This window comes from Citrus clementina, unplaced genomic scaffold, assembly GCF_000493195.1.
Source record: "Citrus clementina cultivar Clemenules unplaced genomic scaffold, Citrus_clementina_v1.0 scaffold_3, whole genome shotgun sequence".
Lineage (NCBI taxonomy): Eukaryota > Viridiplantae > Streptophyta > Magnoliopsida > Sapindales > Rutaceae > Citrus > Citrus x clementina.
Genome location: NW_006262339.1, coordinates 49,905,162 through 49,921,020, shown reverse-complemented (window position 1 = coordinate 49,921,020; position 15,859 = coordinate 49,905,162). Strand labels below are relative to the sequence as shown.

Below are 15,859 nucleotides of genomic sequence, written 5' to 3'. Positions count from 1 at the left end.
CTATTGCCTAAAGATATAATTTCTAATGAATTTTAGAACGAAAATGTTGTTTTTCTTTTAATGAAGCCCCATAAGTATTGTGTTAATTACTTGAGCACAAAAGAAGGTTTGATGATATTCTGGATAATGAGTGAACATCAATGTGGTAAAGGAATTTGGGAGAGTTCATTTATTTGGTAATTTAGAGGATAGATGAACAACTATTAACTTGCATGTGAATTTTATAAATCTTAATATAACGCTTTAATTGCTAGAGGGCTAGCAATAAGCTGGTTGGGGGGTGTGATTAGTATTAAAAATTGTTTAATTATCAAGCGATAATATGTTATTTTATGCTTATGTTATAATTTATATTTGTGTTTATGTAATATATTATGAATTATTAATTATGTTTTAAATATATTTAATTTTGTGTATTTTTATGTGTTTATTAGGAAAATTATTAATTTCACGTACTTCGAGGCTCCAAACAGATAAACGGAGGTCAAATTTGGATTCCGGAGGTCCGAAAACCTTAAGATCAGTCAAGATCGGCTTAAAATTGGGCTTGTGTAAAAAAAAGTTGACTTTTCCTGTTGACCGAGCACTGATTGGATGATGAAATGAGCTTACAATAGATATGAGTGCATGGGATAATTGGCAATCTTGACTAAATCTCAACCGTTCATGATTCAATGGCCATGATTGTGCCACGTGGCAATGGTTGGTGAAGCAAGTTGGAGGATCCGAATCTTTGTATTTGGGTCGACCCGATCCACCCATTAACCCGCCAAATCTCAACCGTTCTTTGGGTAAATCGGACGAGTCAAATGATGCCATGTGTGATGTTGACTTTTGAAGTTTGACCAGCCATTGGATCTTGATCTAAGGGTTGTGAGGAGCACATGCATGAAGCCTATGATGGACCGCAAAGCACTGGATTATGAATTTATTTTTCTATAAATAGAGCCTCATTTTTATGTTTTAATGATCTCTCTACAACTCTCTTCTTCTCAAATTCTCTCCATCTCCTTGTAATCTTGATTTCCAGGTGTGTTTTTAATATTTTGTATAATTATTTTCATTAATAAAATTAGTTTTATTTCCAATTTTAGTTGTTTTTATTTCTTTTAATTATAAGTAATTCAATTTTACTACTTCTTTTTATTTTAATTATGCTTAACTAAATAATATTAGTTAGGGGAAGGTGAAACTCTTAAGAAATAAATATGATTTAATCAAATTCTATGTTTAATTTTATAAATTAAATTATTTTCTATTTAATTTTATACATGTTTTATATTTTGAAAATTTGATTTATTGTAGACAAACAAATGAATTTGGCACAATAAATTCTTAAGATCTTAATATAAGGCATGGTGAAATGGTATTTTGACTTATTGTAGACAAATTAAATTTTGGCACAATAAATACTTAATCCATCATAAAATTAAAGGGAAAATAATAATAATTTGTATAATTAATCTTTTGAGTAATAAATCTAAAACAAATTGGCAAAAAGAATTTATTAAGTTTTATTTATTTCTAAGAGTGGATCCATAACCCTAACTAGTTCAATTCCATAGTTTCATTTAAATTAAGTTGTTTATATTCAAGTTTTAATTTCAATTTTTAGATAAAATAAAATAAACTAATTAAATCTTTTCTCTGTGGATCGACCTCGGACTCACCGAGTTATAATACAACAAGACACTCTTATACTTGGGAGTTAAAATTTACTTTTAAGTTGTGTCAGCTCTTATGTTCCCCATCATAGAATATCTTCCACTTCCTTTCAGGGCCAGCTTTAGAGTGTTTGGGGCCTTAAGTGAAATTTTTTTAGGAGGCCTCTATTTATTTTGCAATTTCAATACTAAAAGAAATTTACAAAAAAGTTCAAAATTTATTCCATTTTTAATTCTTGAATTTGAAAAATAAAACCTAAAGAAAAAGTTAAGAAGATATCTTTTTATTCCATTAAAACTATTACAAAATAAACAAACAAATAAATAAGAATAATATTATTTTCAAATCGAATATTTAGAATGATAGAACATAAAAAGTTGAGATGATGAATTAATGATCAGATAATAGAAATGGACTTTGTATTTCTATAAATTGATTATTTTTAAATGAACCAATGAATATAATAATTTTCTTTGTACAGAAGAGAGGAAGAAATTTTTTCATTTACTAATTTTTGAGATTACAAAGTTTTTAATACAAAGTAAAAGAAATACTAAAAGTCAAAGATCCTAATATTAGATAATTAATTTTTTAGAGGAAATTGAAAAGATAAATAATTTAATTTTTTTTGGAAAGACTAATAATGAATGAATTAATGGTTAAATAATATTATTAGTTATATCTCTTTAACATTAATGTTATCAAATATAGATTTTTCATAAAAAATAATTCTTAACTGTAGGATAATTAATAAATTAGAGAGATGTTAATAAGCTTTTTGATTTCCTAAAATACGTAATTTAAAAAAAAAGAATTATTAGAAAAAAAATCAAAAAATGAGGCCTTCACATAATATAAGGTTTTAGGCGACTGCCTTGTTCGCCTATGCCTAAAGACACCCTTGCTTCCTTTTGAGATCCAAGTAAAGTTGCAGGGGCTGTGTTGAGCTTGAGATATGAGCTAAAAGGCTGGCCAACTACCTCCTACTGACTCAAATTTTTGGAGTGTTTATGTCTTTATTATTAAAATTATCTCATCATAGGAGCGGCTAGTTAAGAAATTTAGAAAGAAATGAACGGGTAACTTGTGGGTCAGTGGTCGCATAATTTTATTTTGCCCCCATAGAAATCAAATGCATATAACTACTTCGGCTCCGATACTATGTCAGAATTTTCTAAAATACATTTGTCTGAGTGTTAAATATTAATTTGTTTCGTGGTGGAACTCATTACAATTACGAAGATTATGATAAATTTGGAAAACACAATTGCAAGGACATGATGTTTGGTAATTGTGAAAGTCATGCAGTTTCCTATTTGTGAAATTGATGCCAAAGTTTTTTGTCCATCTCTTCCAGTTCTCCAGTTCTTTTTTGCAAGCTGCAAGATGCGCTCCTCAACACTGGCACGGACAACAAGCCTATATACTAAAAGTCTATTTGATTGTCCAATTCGATGTGCCCGATTCATGGCTTGAATATCAGCATGTGAAAAAATAAGAACTCTAAAAAAATAAGAGAGAACGAAGAGAAAGAGAGCAATTTGCCTTAACCAAGAAGAAAACAAGGGCTAAAACGACGTCGTTTTAGTTTGAATAAAAGAAAAAAAAAAAAAGAGATTGAAACGACGTCTGTTATTATTTTTGGGGTTTGATCCGGGATTTGACCCGGGGTAAATAGTAGAACTCTTTGTACATTTTATTATAGATTTAGTTCCCTACTCAGCTCCCGAACTTCCAATCCTAGGTTGACACCTCAGCGATTTGGGTTCATTTGTCTTTTCATTGATACGCTAGATACACCCACTACAATCATCGCGATACCGTGATAGTATATATATGTGAAGGCCGGTAAATTTTGTGTAATTTGACTTTTTTCTTCTTTCTTTCTGTCTTTGTTTCCCTTTTTTTTCACCAAAAAAAGAAAGTCTTGTACAAGTTATTTATTTTTGAGTGCCTTTCAGCTCGTAAAACCACTTTAATTGAATGATACAAGAAATATGATCAAGGTTCAAGCCCATCTAATAATCGTATTTATTATTATTATTATTATTATTATTATTATTTACAACTATTTTACACCTGGATGGCCGTTTCATAAACTTGCTTCCCAGACCAGTATAGTATTAACTATTAAGTCGTGATTTGCTTGAACCACTAATGTTTTAATGAGTAATTTTAATGCTTTCATGGAGACGCACTTATTAAATTTATATACATAAATACTTGGGGGAAGAATATTAATGAACTAAACGTTAAACAATTACCGGGTTAGTAGTTAAAGGCGATAATTCTTCTCATAATTGAAAGTGTATAATGCTAACAATATTGGCAAGAAAAAATATTTAAGACCTTTTTTTCTTTTGCCGATCGATTTGACTACTCAGACATTCACTCTATATCTTTCTCTCTCCCTCTTATATGTACAGAGATACTTAGTTGTCAGTGACAACAGAAGGCAGAGACCCCTTTATTAATAAAATTCAATTTATTTTGTCCTTGTCTTCATTCCTTTCCCTTGCATTTGCAATTTTGCATAGCTCTGTATTTCTTTTTGGCTACTATTATCTGATTCAGCTATGACTTGACTGTACACTTTTATCTTTCTCTCCCGAGGCTTTACTTATTATTACATTACAAAATTGTTTCTTAGAAACCCTAAAGATCTCAGATTACCTCTTTGATTTCGCGGACATTTGTCAAAAACTATCACCCTAATGCTTTTCTCTGCCCCGACATTGCCTTATAGGTAAAGTCTCCAGTCATTCAGTCACTAGTCACCGTGGGTCTTGTGGAGTAACTTTTTTGCTGCTTGAATGTTTGTTGTTAGAATTAGGGCATAGCTGATACGGCAGAACTTTTTAAACTTATGGGTCGATTTGCAGAAACAATAAAACGTTTACAATTTATTAGCATACTATTTTTTCATATATTATCTCCACGTATCCATCATCATTATTCATCTATTGATCTGCGGTTTTCTGCTTGTTGAGTAAGTACACAATTTGATAACAACTTAACAAAAATTTAACCTGTACATAAATAAGTTAATTGGATTAAGGAGACAGAGACATCTGTTATTCAATAGATTTTATCGACATATCGGCCTCTTCCTATACACTAGCTAATTTGTAGTGGGACACTATATTAATTGTAATGCTGCGACTGGTTTTCAAAACATAATTGATATTTCGATGGTACAATTATGTGTCTGGGTATCAATTGATGCCTGACTTTATTACACACAATTAGGTTGTGTGGTCGCATGATGATCAATAGAGTACGTTTCTGTTGCTTTGCCAAATTTCTAATTGTTGCATATGAACGAAAGCCACTGTCCTTACAGGCATGTATAAAGTGATATTAATGGAGCATACGACTTTGCATGAAGATGGCCTATCAGTTACTACAACATTATAACACGTTGGTACGGATATGTGTCCTTGATTAGCTTCTTTCTCTGATAAGAGAGCAATTATTTTGTTCGTGATTCATTCTCAGATTAACTTGAGGGACACCTCCAGGTATATAGGCAAAAATAGTTGAGTAAAATTTTATTCGTCTAAAGCCAATTAAAATTGAAGTAAATTTTTTTAGGTTTATTTATGAATATAGGGCTTAACCTAGTTTTTGTCCCATATGACCTTCGAGTGCAGCAATTTGCCAGACAGTATACAAATAAGGAGTGTACTGAAGCTTACGTGACAATGACTTGAGAGATAACCCTAAATTTATTTACTGCTAGAGCACTGACCCAGAAAATAATAAATCTTTATAGCTCTTAAATATTGAAATTGTACTCTTATTTGTAAAGCTTTTATGATTTGTCATCAAGTTTCCACACAACATGTTTTGTTATAATCCCAAATAAATAAACAACTTAGTTGGCTCAATGTATATACTATAAAGGCACTAAGGCAAGCAGGGGGCTCAACTATGTTGAGTCCTTGCCCTCAGGCCTATAAATATTAATTACAGAAACGATAAGAGACTTAATTGGAGCTTTACCTAGTTAATGTAAGTTTATATGTTTCCCCTAATGTTATATAATTTTTATGCAAAGAAACGATCTCTTTATATTTGAATTATTTTCATTTTGACCCCCGTCAAGCAATAGTAACTGTAAAATACGACACACTCTAAAAAGCCTGCATGAGAAGCGTTCTCTGTTTCTCTCTCACACACTCCCTTTGGTTGAAATTCAATGGGTAGAAACCCAATAAAGATGCTACAATATTTTTCATATATATATATATAGAGAGAGAGAGAGAGAGAGAGCAGAGCAGAGCAGCTTGTTTCTTCTGGCATTTCAAGCTGTGTATATAATTTCACAGTGGCAACAAGAAAGTAAATACGTACGTTTCTGAGTTTTTTTATCAATAAAAAGATAAAATTTACGTAGTGGCGTTGAGAGCAGAGAGCTTAGCTTAGCTATAAGCCTGTTGTAATTCAGTAATGGTACGTAGCTATAGATGCCCGCTTCTCATCTCTATTTCAAGCTGTGGCTGGCCTCCTCGAGGATCACGTTGCCGAAGACATCGAAATAAGATCCATTTTTTGGTCCTTTACGTAGATTGATGCCACGCGTACTGATTCCCAACACTGGTCAAGACTGCAATAGAATTGCTCGCCTCCAGACTAGAAGTCTAGTTCTTATCCTAATACGTGGCTTTCATTCACAATAATGTTGTTTTTCTTTCCTAATTATCAATTTGACTTTTTGAGGGGTTTTCCCTTTTCTTTTCCGCGCGGCTTACTTTTTACCCCCTTGTAATGTAAATTCAGATTTATTTATTCTTTTTTAAACATAACTAAAATTGGTTATTGATCGGCGCCAGCCATGACAAAATCCTTTCCATGAATCATCTAGGTCAAGCGATGGGCCACTAATGCTACAAAGCATATGCAGCCGAAAAAGATCAACCAGTTCCCATCGAGAGCTTAAAGGGTTCCAAGGTGGAAATCATATATGAGATGATACGAGTTTTCAAAATATCTCATGCCATATGTGTTATTATCGTGTTTCAACTTTCACGCAAGTGTCAATTTACAACTCTACAAGAGGTAATGTGCGTACATGTAAAACGGCTCACCCAGATAGACATTACAGCGATTTGAATTTGAGTTGTAATTTTTCTTTCAAATTTCTATCGGCAAGGGCTGTTTAACGTTGTGATTAAGACCAGGATAAGGTAATCAAGGAACCTTATTAAGGATAAAAGGAAATGTTAAATTACAGTTCACAGTTGGCTTCCTCTATCACAGCTGTGGATAGCGAAATTTTACCAACCATTCTACACCCAAAAAAAAAAAAAAGATGAATCTTGTCATCGACATAGCAAATTACCTTTCTTAATATTTAGAAGCAACCAAGACAATGAAGTCATCTACATCTTAGGTTTATTTTGGGAAAAAAAGAAAGGGTAAAAAGACAGCACCAACGTGCTAAAAACAGACCTACTCCAAAGGCAAGTTTGGCGGTGCTATAGATTATGATCATGTGGCTTACTAATTTGGACCACAACAAAAACACGACATTCATGGACCATTATTTCAGCCATTATTGCCAGCAGAAGAAGGGTACTAGGCATTCACATGCGCCGCTCGGCCAATCTATGCTCGTCCAAATAAAAAAAATGAAAAAAAAAAGAAGCTATTGAACTTTGCACATGCCAAATCACAAATTTTATTTTCAGTAAAATAGATTGCAGTGAGATAACGGCAGCTCAACCTGCGACCGCTAGTTGAAGTTGACACATGACAAGGAACCGACTTTCAAACTGATGATTCCTATGCGGTTAACATTCACTTTTTGTTTTGCCAAAACCTAATTTTTCGGCTGACAAGTCTCCGCAATTGCTACATCTATACGTATTTAATTGTTTGGACGAGTGATTACACACACGTGAAATTGAATTAGATTCTTATTCATTTTTCGGGATAATGGCGCCAAAGATTGATGCCACAAGGTTTATAAAAAAGGAAATTGATTTGTCATACTTATAGCTTACATAAGCAAAATTCCTATGCAAAAGCACCATCATTTTATAATTCCATCTATCAATAAATCACATCTTTCTGCTACTTTGAGAGCCAATAGATAATAAGAAATAACGTACAACCAGCAATGACTGCAGCCAGAATAAGAGTGTCCCTTGAACGCCGCCTTCTGATTGAACCTGGAAAACAGACTTGGGATTAACAATACACCACAAGTAAACTTGATAATATAATTTGCTTATCACATACCAAGTAGGCCACGAATAATAGGGAACTTGTCGCTTAGAACCTTCACTTTCCCTTGAACATCTCCAAACAAAGCCCTTTGAGAGCCAAGGACTGTTCTTGTCGTTTGAGCTTGACTAATCACATCATCTATCTGCACCAAAGCAAAACAGAATCCCAACATGGATGAATACCAAGCACTTTCTCATGAAGGGTAACGCATTGAGAAACAAAAAGAAAGTTGAGCTTTCAAATTAGAAATGGAACAAAAAAAATGGCGTACTAGGAAATAATTTAAGTCAGGGTTCTTCTACATAAATCACTTTTGGACGTTTGACAGCGCGTAGATGGATGTCCATGCGCCATTCATATTTGAGTGTGAGAGACATCATTTGCATTTTGCTGTTACATAATTTTCAAAATTTTGGGCCTTTACTCGAGCTGGTATCACAAATATCCGCGATTTCATTATTTCGCTATTTCTCTTATAATCATAAACTCTGCACCATTTTCATCTTGAAAAATGTTGACTGTGGGATGAAGAATGGCTGACTGTCAAATAGTCAACCCATCATGTCAAATGAAGAGAAGGATTGCTGTTTTAAGAAGCTCAACTAAACCCCATTGCCAATGTGAATCATAAGAATAGAAGCCACAGCAGCTTGTCTTCAAAAGTCGTGGGTTACACTTGACTCCAACCATATCCACTTTTACAATCCCATTTTTTAACCCGTTTGATTTATATTCTTTAAGAACACATAGAGAATTAAGTGTCAATTGAAAATTACTCATAAGAATTGTAATCCATGTACCACTATCAGAAAAGCACCCGAGTCTTACATGTGTTATGCTTCCATGTATGGCAGCTCTCTCTCGTAATATCTGCATTCTTGGTGACATACTCCCCGATGCCTGCAAGAAGGCAGATACATTGATTTTGAAAAACAATGGTAGTATTTAAAATGATTATGACATCATTTGAGAGTTCCAGCAGACACCTCAAGCATAGATTTTAGAAAACTGAAAAAGAATGGTAGTATTTAAACGATTACAACATTATTTGAGAGTTCCAATCACTCACCTTATACTCACTGATATCATCCCTAACGGAACTCAGAAGCTCCGCATGTTCCCTCATTGAGTTGATGTTTCCCTTGATTCTTCTAAATTCCTAACAAAATACATGCCATTTGCTCAAGAATAGCATCTTTATTAAAGATAAAGCAGAAGACAGATCAAGTCCACAAGAGTAACACTGTTTCAAGGGTAGCAGAGAGTCCCAAGAAAAGATAGATTAGTATTAATGCGGCATGGAAAACTCCTTAACAGAGCCATGTCAACACCAGCACAAACCATAATCAGATTTGGATTAGAATGCATCTGTATATTATGAACTTACAATTATTAATGCAGGATACAAAGTGTTAAAAAGATCCTAAGGTTGCACTTTCTAAACTAGTAATAAATGTAGCTGATTAAATAGAAAGTTGACTTTTGAAAGTGAGGTAACGAGCATGTGGAGTAACAAAATAAAATAAATCATAGCAGCAGAACATAAACCTGGGTGAATTCATGAAGAATGTCGCGATGCCTTGCAAGTTTCTGAGTTACAGAAGTAGTTGGTGCAGCAGATGCAGCACATCTACTCATTGCATCATTTATATCAAGTAGCTTCTCGAGCAATGATTGGATTTCCATTTCCATGGACTTCCATGACCTGCCAGACCCAACAGTTGGCGACCCTGTATCTACATAACCTGAGAAAACAAATATCAGCAGAAAGGACAGTCAAATTATAGAAGCCCCCTGCTAAAAAAAGAATCAACTTATAGTTTTTCGCAAAGCAATGCGCCGTATCTATTGCTGCATACTTCAGTCAAAGCAAGCAAAACAATAGGAACTTCACCACTGCCGAAAGCATTCCATTTGGTGTAATTACTCTTAACGAAATTATCACTCAGCAAAACACATGAATTTTTCTGTAGGCATTCATAATGTGAACAAGTAGACTAGTATAATTCTGCATGTAGGATTCAGAATGTGAGCTAGTAATAAAAGCACACTGTTTTCAAAATGCAGTCCAATGCAGTCAAGAAGTAAAGGCAAAAATGTTCAAATGCAAAATGCAACGGCAGTCCCCCACGGATAAAATCTAACAAAACTAGACAGATCCACACTAAAAATGACACTGCTATCTTTGCCAAATGAGAAAGCACAAACAATCACTGATCCAAAACCGAAATAGGCAACTCGTTTTCACTTCATTTATAATTAGTTTCATGACTATTGCAACAACAATGCACAAATCTAAAGGCGAAAAAATGAGTTCACATTCATATGTTAAAAAAAAAACCTTAACAAAATCTATACTAACGGTAAAATAAAATACAGATACATTATTTCTGTTCTTCAACACTGCCAATTATTTATAGTCTTCAACTTGAGATCCAAACGCACTACAAATGACGAACGAACTTAAAAGTAATTCATTTTAAAGTCCGAGAATACGAGAAATCTACAAACCTCCTTGAGTGAACCTGGCGCCAAGCTTAGCGTAAGAAGAGAGTTTGACATCGAGATCGCCCTCGATCTTACGTGCCTCCTTTCTCAGCTCCTCCCAACCCGATTCCTGTAGATATAGATTCGGATCCGTCATTTGGATATTCGGATTTCAATTACAGATCCTGGTTATAGTTTCAATTCTTTCGGTGATCCAACGGCGGAGATTGATTCGGTTATTACAGTTGAAATTTGAAGTTCTCAGCGCACCTGCACCACCACCATATGGGGCTCTAGTTACTCTGTCGTCTTAACTCTCTTTCTCAGGAGCAGGAAGGAACAGAGTCAAACAGAGTCGGAATCTCCAGCGGGTACCCGAATTTGATTTAAGAAAGGCCCATCTTCAACGCTGACATCAACTGCCCACGGGCCAGTATGGGTTCTGAATCTGATTAGCCCCTCCGTCCTTTCTCTTTGACTCCGAGACAGTTGTTTTGTTTCGGCCTATTTGCCCAATAAAGCCCCAATGCGAACTTTAAAATTCCTAATAATTATATTATTTGACCCCTCAATGGCTCTATTTGTCTTGTTAACCCTTACCTTTCAATAAATATTTATTTATTTTTAAAATTATAATAATTATTTCTTTTTATCCTCTTTCATAAACTCTCTCTCAAGCATCATCATCACCACCACAGCACAACCACCTATATTCTTTGCAAGGACATGGGCTATGTGAAAAATAATTATAAAATCTAGCTAGTCTTTGCATTCATATGTCTGTCGACTCTGTTCAATGCAAGTGCAAATTAGATCCAGGCCATTCGCCTGGGGTCCGAGTCCAACGATGTATATACAAATTTAGATCACGCTATCCATAACAGAGAACCCTTAATTAAAAGGTTGTGTTAAGATTCAATGCATGGTGGTCATATCCAACAAGAAAAGCATTAAGCGATGACAAGTTGAAATGATACTGTATTAGTGTTAATTAAGCAATGTGATCTGGCAGGTAGCCATGCATATGCCTGTACAAATAATAACGCCAATGTCTTACAGATGATATAACATATACATAATTTTGTAAGATCTACCCTCTCCCCATCTGATGGATATCAGACATATGATATCGTTAAAATCGAATGACAGCCTACAGACAAGATGTATTTTTCAGAGGCTAATTACTTTTTTTTTGTTTATAAAGGAAGACCAATTGGATTTAAGCTTTGAAAACTTTATGAATAAAACAAAACAACAGAATAAGAATGCAGGGCCAACAATGCCGAGCATTTCCTTCGCTATCTATAAATGTAGGGACAAAGTCCTACATAATTGTGTGAATAATAATAATAATAAGAGATAAGAAAGCAAGATCACATTAGATCAAGTATTGATTGAAATCGATCTAAACTTTATTGAACAGCAGTAAAGAGATTTCAAAAGTTAGATGATGTCTCACTAAAGCAAGATCACATTATGTCTTTTGTCAATATAGGTAAGATAAAACAAGAGACATCAAACTGGGAGATTGTGTCGAAATAAATTAGTTTATTGAACAAACCTGACACTTTGCGCTTTATTTTAGAAAAAAACAACCAAGCAAATCATTTTCAATTATAGGTACAATAAGGCCATCGATCGGACTAATGGGTACAATACTATTCACATAATAACGTGCATGCACTAAAAATAAAGATCTTTTTATTTCTCACTTCCTCGTCCGCATTCACCGGCTACTGGAATCGTCATCTCATCAACGGGTCCAATAGCCCAAAAGAAATATTATAAAAACCGTGGGAAAAGAGCCCGTCCAATAGAAGAGAGACAGAGACCTTCCACACAAAAAAAAAAAAGAAAAAAATTGTTAACAAAATTCGGTATTAAAATTAACTGACAATCAAAATTATAAAATACACACCTAAAATTTAGGGTTTGTTTGGTTTTTGGACTACTTGGATTTTTCAAATCAGGGTTGGGTGAAGGGGCTTGATATGGCCTGTGGGAGAGAAAAGGACAAATGAACGGCGGAAAGCCAGGGAAATTATGATATTCTGACTGCCCTGTCCCACCACATAAGAATAACTGAATACGTGACTTGTTCTCATTTGTCCACATTTTCTTGGGCCCACAATTCTTCGAATTGTTAGTGATAATTGGAAATAGACGGTCCTACAAAACTTATAGGTTTGTTCGGATATGGCCAAGTACGCAACCCCGTGCTGTACGGACTGCTCCCCTTTTCCATATTCTTGACTGTTTCTTACACTTTTTTTTTTTCCCCTTTTTTTCTTTTTGGTGGTTCTTCTTCTAGAAAAGCAAGGCTATTGTATTGTGTAAACAATATTTTCGTAGTTAAATGTCTACCTTATGATTCATGAAACTGTCTATCACTAATGTCACATGACTAACGACAAAGAATTTTGACTAATTTAAATACATTGTAATGATCTGAACTGATTTAAGTTGGTTTAGTTCATATTTTTTAACCAATCGGTTTAAATTTGATTTAATTTATAAAAAAAAAACTTAAAACCGAAAAAATATTAAAAAACAATGAACTAAAACGTTTCAATTTCATTCGATCTTAGGTCACAATTAGGCTCGATTCTCGATTAATTCTGTAAAACAAACTAAAAAAAAAATCCATCCTTGGTATTGCCCAATAATAACACTGTGACAAAATAATATATACACTGGCAATCTTTCAGTGGATGAAACAATAATAAGACTGTTACTTACGTTTGAGTTATTCTTCGTCCTGGCACGGAACTGTGATGCCTTGATCCTCAGATGCCCATGAAATGAAAAGAATACTATTTAGGGGCTGCTGAAATCGAGAGATGGTCCACACGCGAAGGCACAGCCCCGCAGCAATGATTTTCCAAGAAGCAGCACATGTACCCGCATGCTTGTGACATTTGACGTGTCCATCGCAGCAAACGGCTGCAAGATAGTAAATTACTCCGTGCAATACCATAACTACTTCAGACTTGGTCGTTTTGTCTCTATTTGTTTGTTTTTTTTTTGGTTTTGGGTGGGGGGAAGGGAACGGATTTGTCTTCACTCTTTAAAATTATTAAAAAATCCACTCTCTAAATGTCAATCCCCTACGTGGCGCTCAGCGAAACAGTTTCTTAGAAGTCACGTGGCGGAACCTAATTTGAATCTTCATTAATTTACCCACTGACCGTAACAGAGGTATTTCTTTAAAAAAAAAAATCAATCGTACGGTGTAAAATGAATCAGACGGTCGATCTCACTATAAATATGCGAGCTTTCGTGTCAATCTAAGCCGCAATTACTTTTATTAGCTGACCCTTCTTTAATATGACTTTTGACTCACTCCAAAATTCTCTCTTTCACACGGATATAACTCCTCTTCATTCTTCACACAATCGCGTGCGACCATATCAAATATGCACACACTGACCTATCTTTTGACCATACGCTGAGCTTTAGCTTTACATAAATACGAAACAAACACCCACCCACAAAAGAAAAAGAGAAAAAAGAAGCCACCAACCCAAGAATCCAATTCTCCACTCACCGCCGCGCCACGCCACGCCACGCCACGCCACGACCGAGAATACGCATAAACTTTGAGAAGAGGCAGGCAGGGCTGGGTTTTGATTCTTGGGAGATGAAATTGGAAATCTTGGTCGAGGTCTCGAATGAAAACTCTGTCGTATGATACCCTCAATCGACATGTCCAATATACCAACCTCTCTTTCTGAAATATGCCTCACTCTTTCTCGTCTCGCCATGTCCATTGCCGACCCTTGGCCCTTCTCCTGAACCTCACCTCACTGTAACAAAATTCCTTTTAAGTTCATTCCCGTTTTACTCACCGCACTCGGAACCAACTCCCTCTCAAACAGGGAAAAGGTTGAACAATGAGAAAGATTAGAGGATTCAAGATCGGGAAGCGCTTGGTTCGGGTGACCCGATGGATCATCCGTAAGACACGGGGAGGATCCGGATACCAACGTTTAGGTGCGCCAGACATGTCATGCGAGTGCAAGAGCAAGCCAATCTCGAAGCTCATCAGCTGGGGCCGTCGGTTGACGAACGGTGCCAAATCTCTCTGCCTTGCGAAGCCCGCGTCGGGTTACGTACCGATGGATCAGGATCCGATCAGAGAGAAGCCGGTTTCTGTTCCCAAAGGTCACCTGGCCGTTTACGTGGGCCAAAAAGATGGCGACTTTCACAGAGTTTTGGTGCCGGTTATTTACTTTAATCACCCTTTGTTTGGTAAGCTTTTGAGGGATGCTGAGGAGGAGTACGGGTTTAATCAACAGGGTGGTATTACGATCCCTTGCCGTTTCTCGGAGTTTGAGCAGGTCCAGACCCGAATCGCTGCGGGTAACGGGGCACGTACCCGCAAGCTGACGTGGAAACGCAACCATTGAGGATTTTTCGGTATGACTGATGATGACGAACATAATATTACGTGATATAGTTGTGATAATGGTGATAATCACGATGCTTTCAAGTTTTGTTTCGGGAATCGGTGCACTTTTTTTTCTTTTTTTTTAGAGGTTTTTCTGTTCTTTTCATGTGGTACATGTACGTTGATTTAGATAATATTATTAAAAGTAAAAATATTTGATAAAAACTGATGGCGTTTTTGTGTTTATAAATAACGGTGATAACAATTGCCCACAACCTTCTTGGTGAGGTTAGATAGGAGTGTTTATGGAGATTTTTTTATATAATATTTATTTTTAGGGGAAAATTGTGATGTAATGTAGTACCGTATCACAGTTGTATTTAGTCGTTGGATCTCAATAGACCACACTCATTCAGCCGTTGGATCTCAAAATATTATATAAATATTTTTCATATAATATTTATTTTTATTAGATTTTTTGTTAAAATAAAATCATTAAAATTTATTTTTTATTTTAATATAAATATCTAAAAAGTTGATATAAATTATGAAAGTAATTTTTTTAAAAAATTGAAATTAATAATATTTCTCTTTCTAAAGTGGGGAATTTGAGTTTTATAAATGAATGAAATATTTTCTCTTATTTCTTACTTTAGGCCATGGTTGTATTGCTTACAATATTTTTTTTCTGAAAAGTTAGATAACAATTATTGTGGGAATTAATGAAGATGTGATAGTGGTAATGACATTTTGTCACTTCTAATTTGCCAGTCAACATTTAAATTAATTTTCGTGGGCCGTATCCTTCTTGTGATAGAATTTTATTCAATAAGTATGCGATGAATTAATTAATTCCGAGGAATTAATTGTCCATTTGGAGATAATGTCGATCATAATGAATCCGTGACCGATTGCCATATTGATGATTTGCATGCGCATAGAATTTTCAATTCCTGCGTGCATATTTGAAGTTTAGGCAATTTTTTGGAAGATATTCTATTTGTTTTACATCTGGAAAACGCATTTATTAGATGTCCTAATAACAAAAAAAATAAAAATAAAGGAAATAGCAATATATATAAC

The 15,859-nt window shown here is 34.8% G+C and overlaps 2 protein-coding genes across 2 annotated transcripts; one reads left to right on the top strand and one right to left on the bottom strand.

Moving 5' to 3' along the window:
- Positions 1-7,632: 7,632 nt before the first annotated feature.
- On the bottom strand, positions 7,633-10,794 carry LOC18048046 (Golgi SNAP receptor complex member 1-2). The gene is made up of 6 exons (XM_006445238.2): positions 10,411-10,794; positions 9,448-9,644; positions 8,969-9,058; positions 8,728-8,799; positions 7,912-8,041; positions 7,633-7,841 (listed from the first exon to the last, which is right to left on the bottom strand). The coding sequence occupies exons 1-6, from the start codon at positions 10,541-10,543 to the stop codon at positions 7,744-7,746; spliced, it is 720 nt and encodes a 239-aa protein (XP_006445301.1). The 5' UTR covers positions 10,544-10,794; the 3' UTR covers positions 7,633-7,743.
- Positions 10,795-13,693: 2,899 nt separating this feature from the next.
- On the top strand, positions 13,694-14,882 carry LOC18048045 (auxin-responsive protein SAUR36). The gene has a single exon (XM_006445237.2). It carries the CDS (start codon positions 14,280-14,282, stop codon positions 14,793-14,795), a length of 516 nt encoding a protein of 171 aa, XP_006445300.1. The 5' UTR covers positions 13,694-14,279; the 3' UTR covers positions 14,796-14,882.
- Positions 14,883-15,859: the final 977 nt, after the last annotated feature.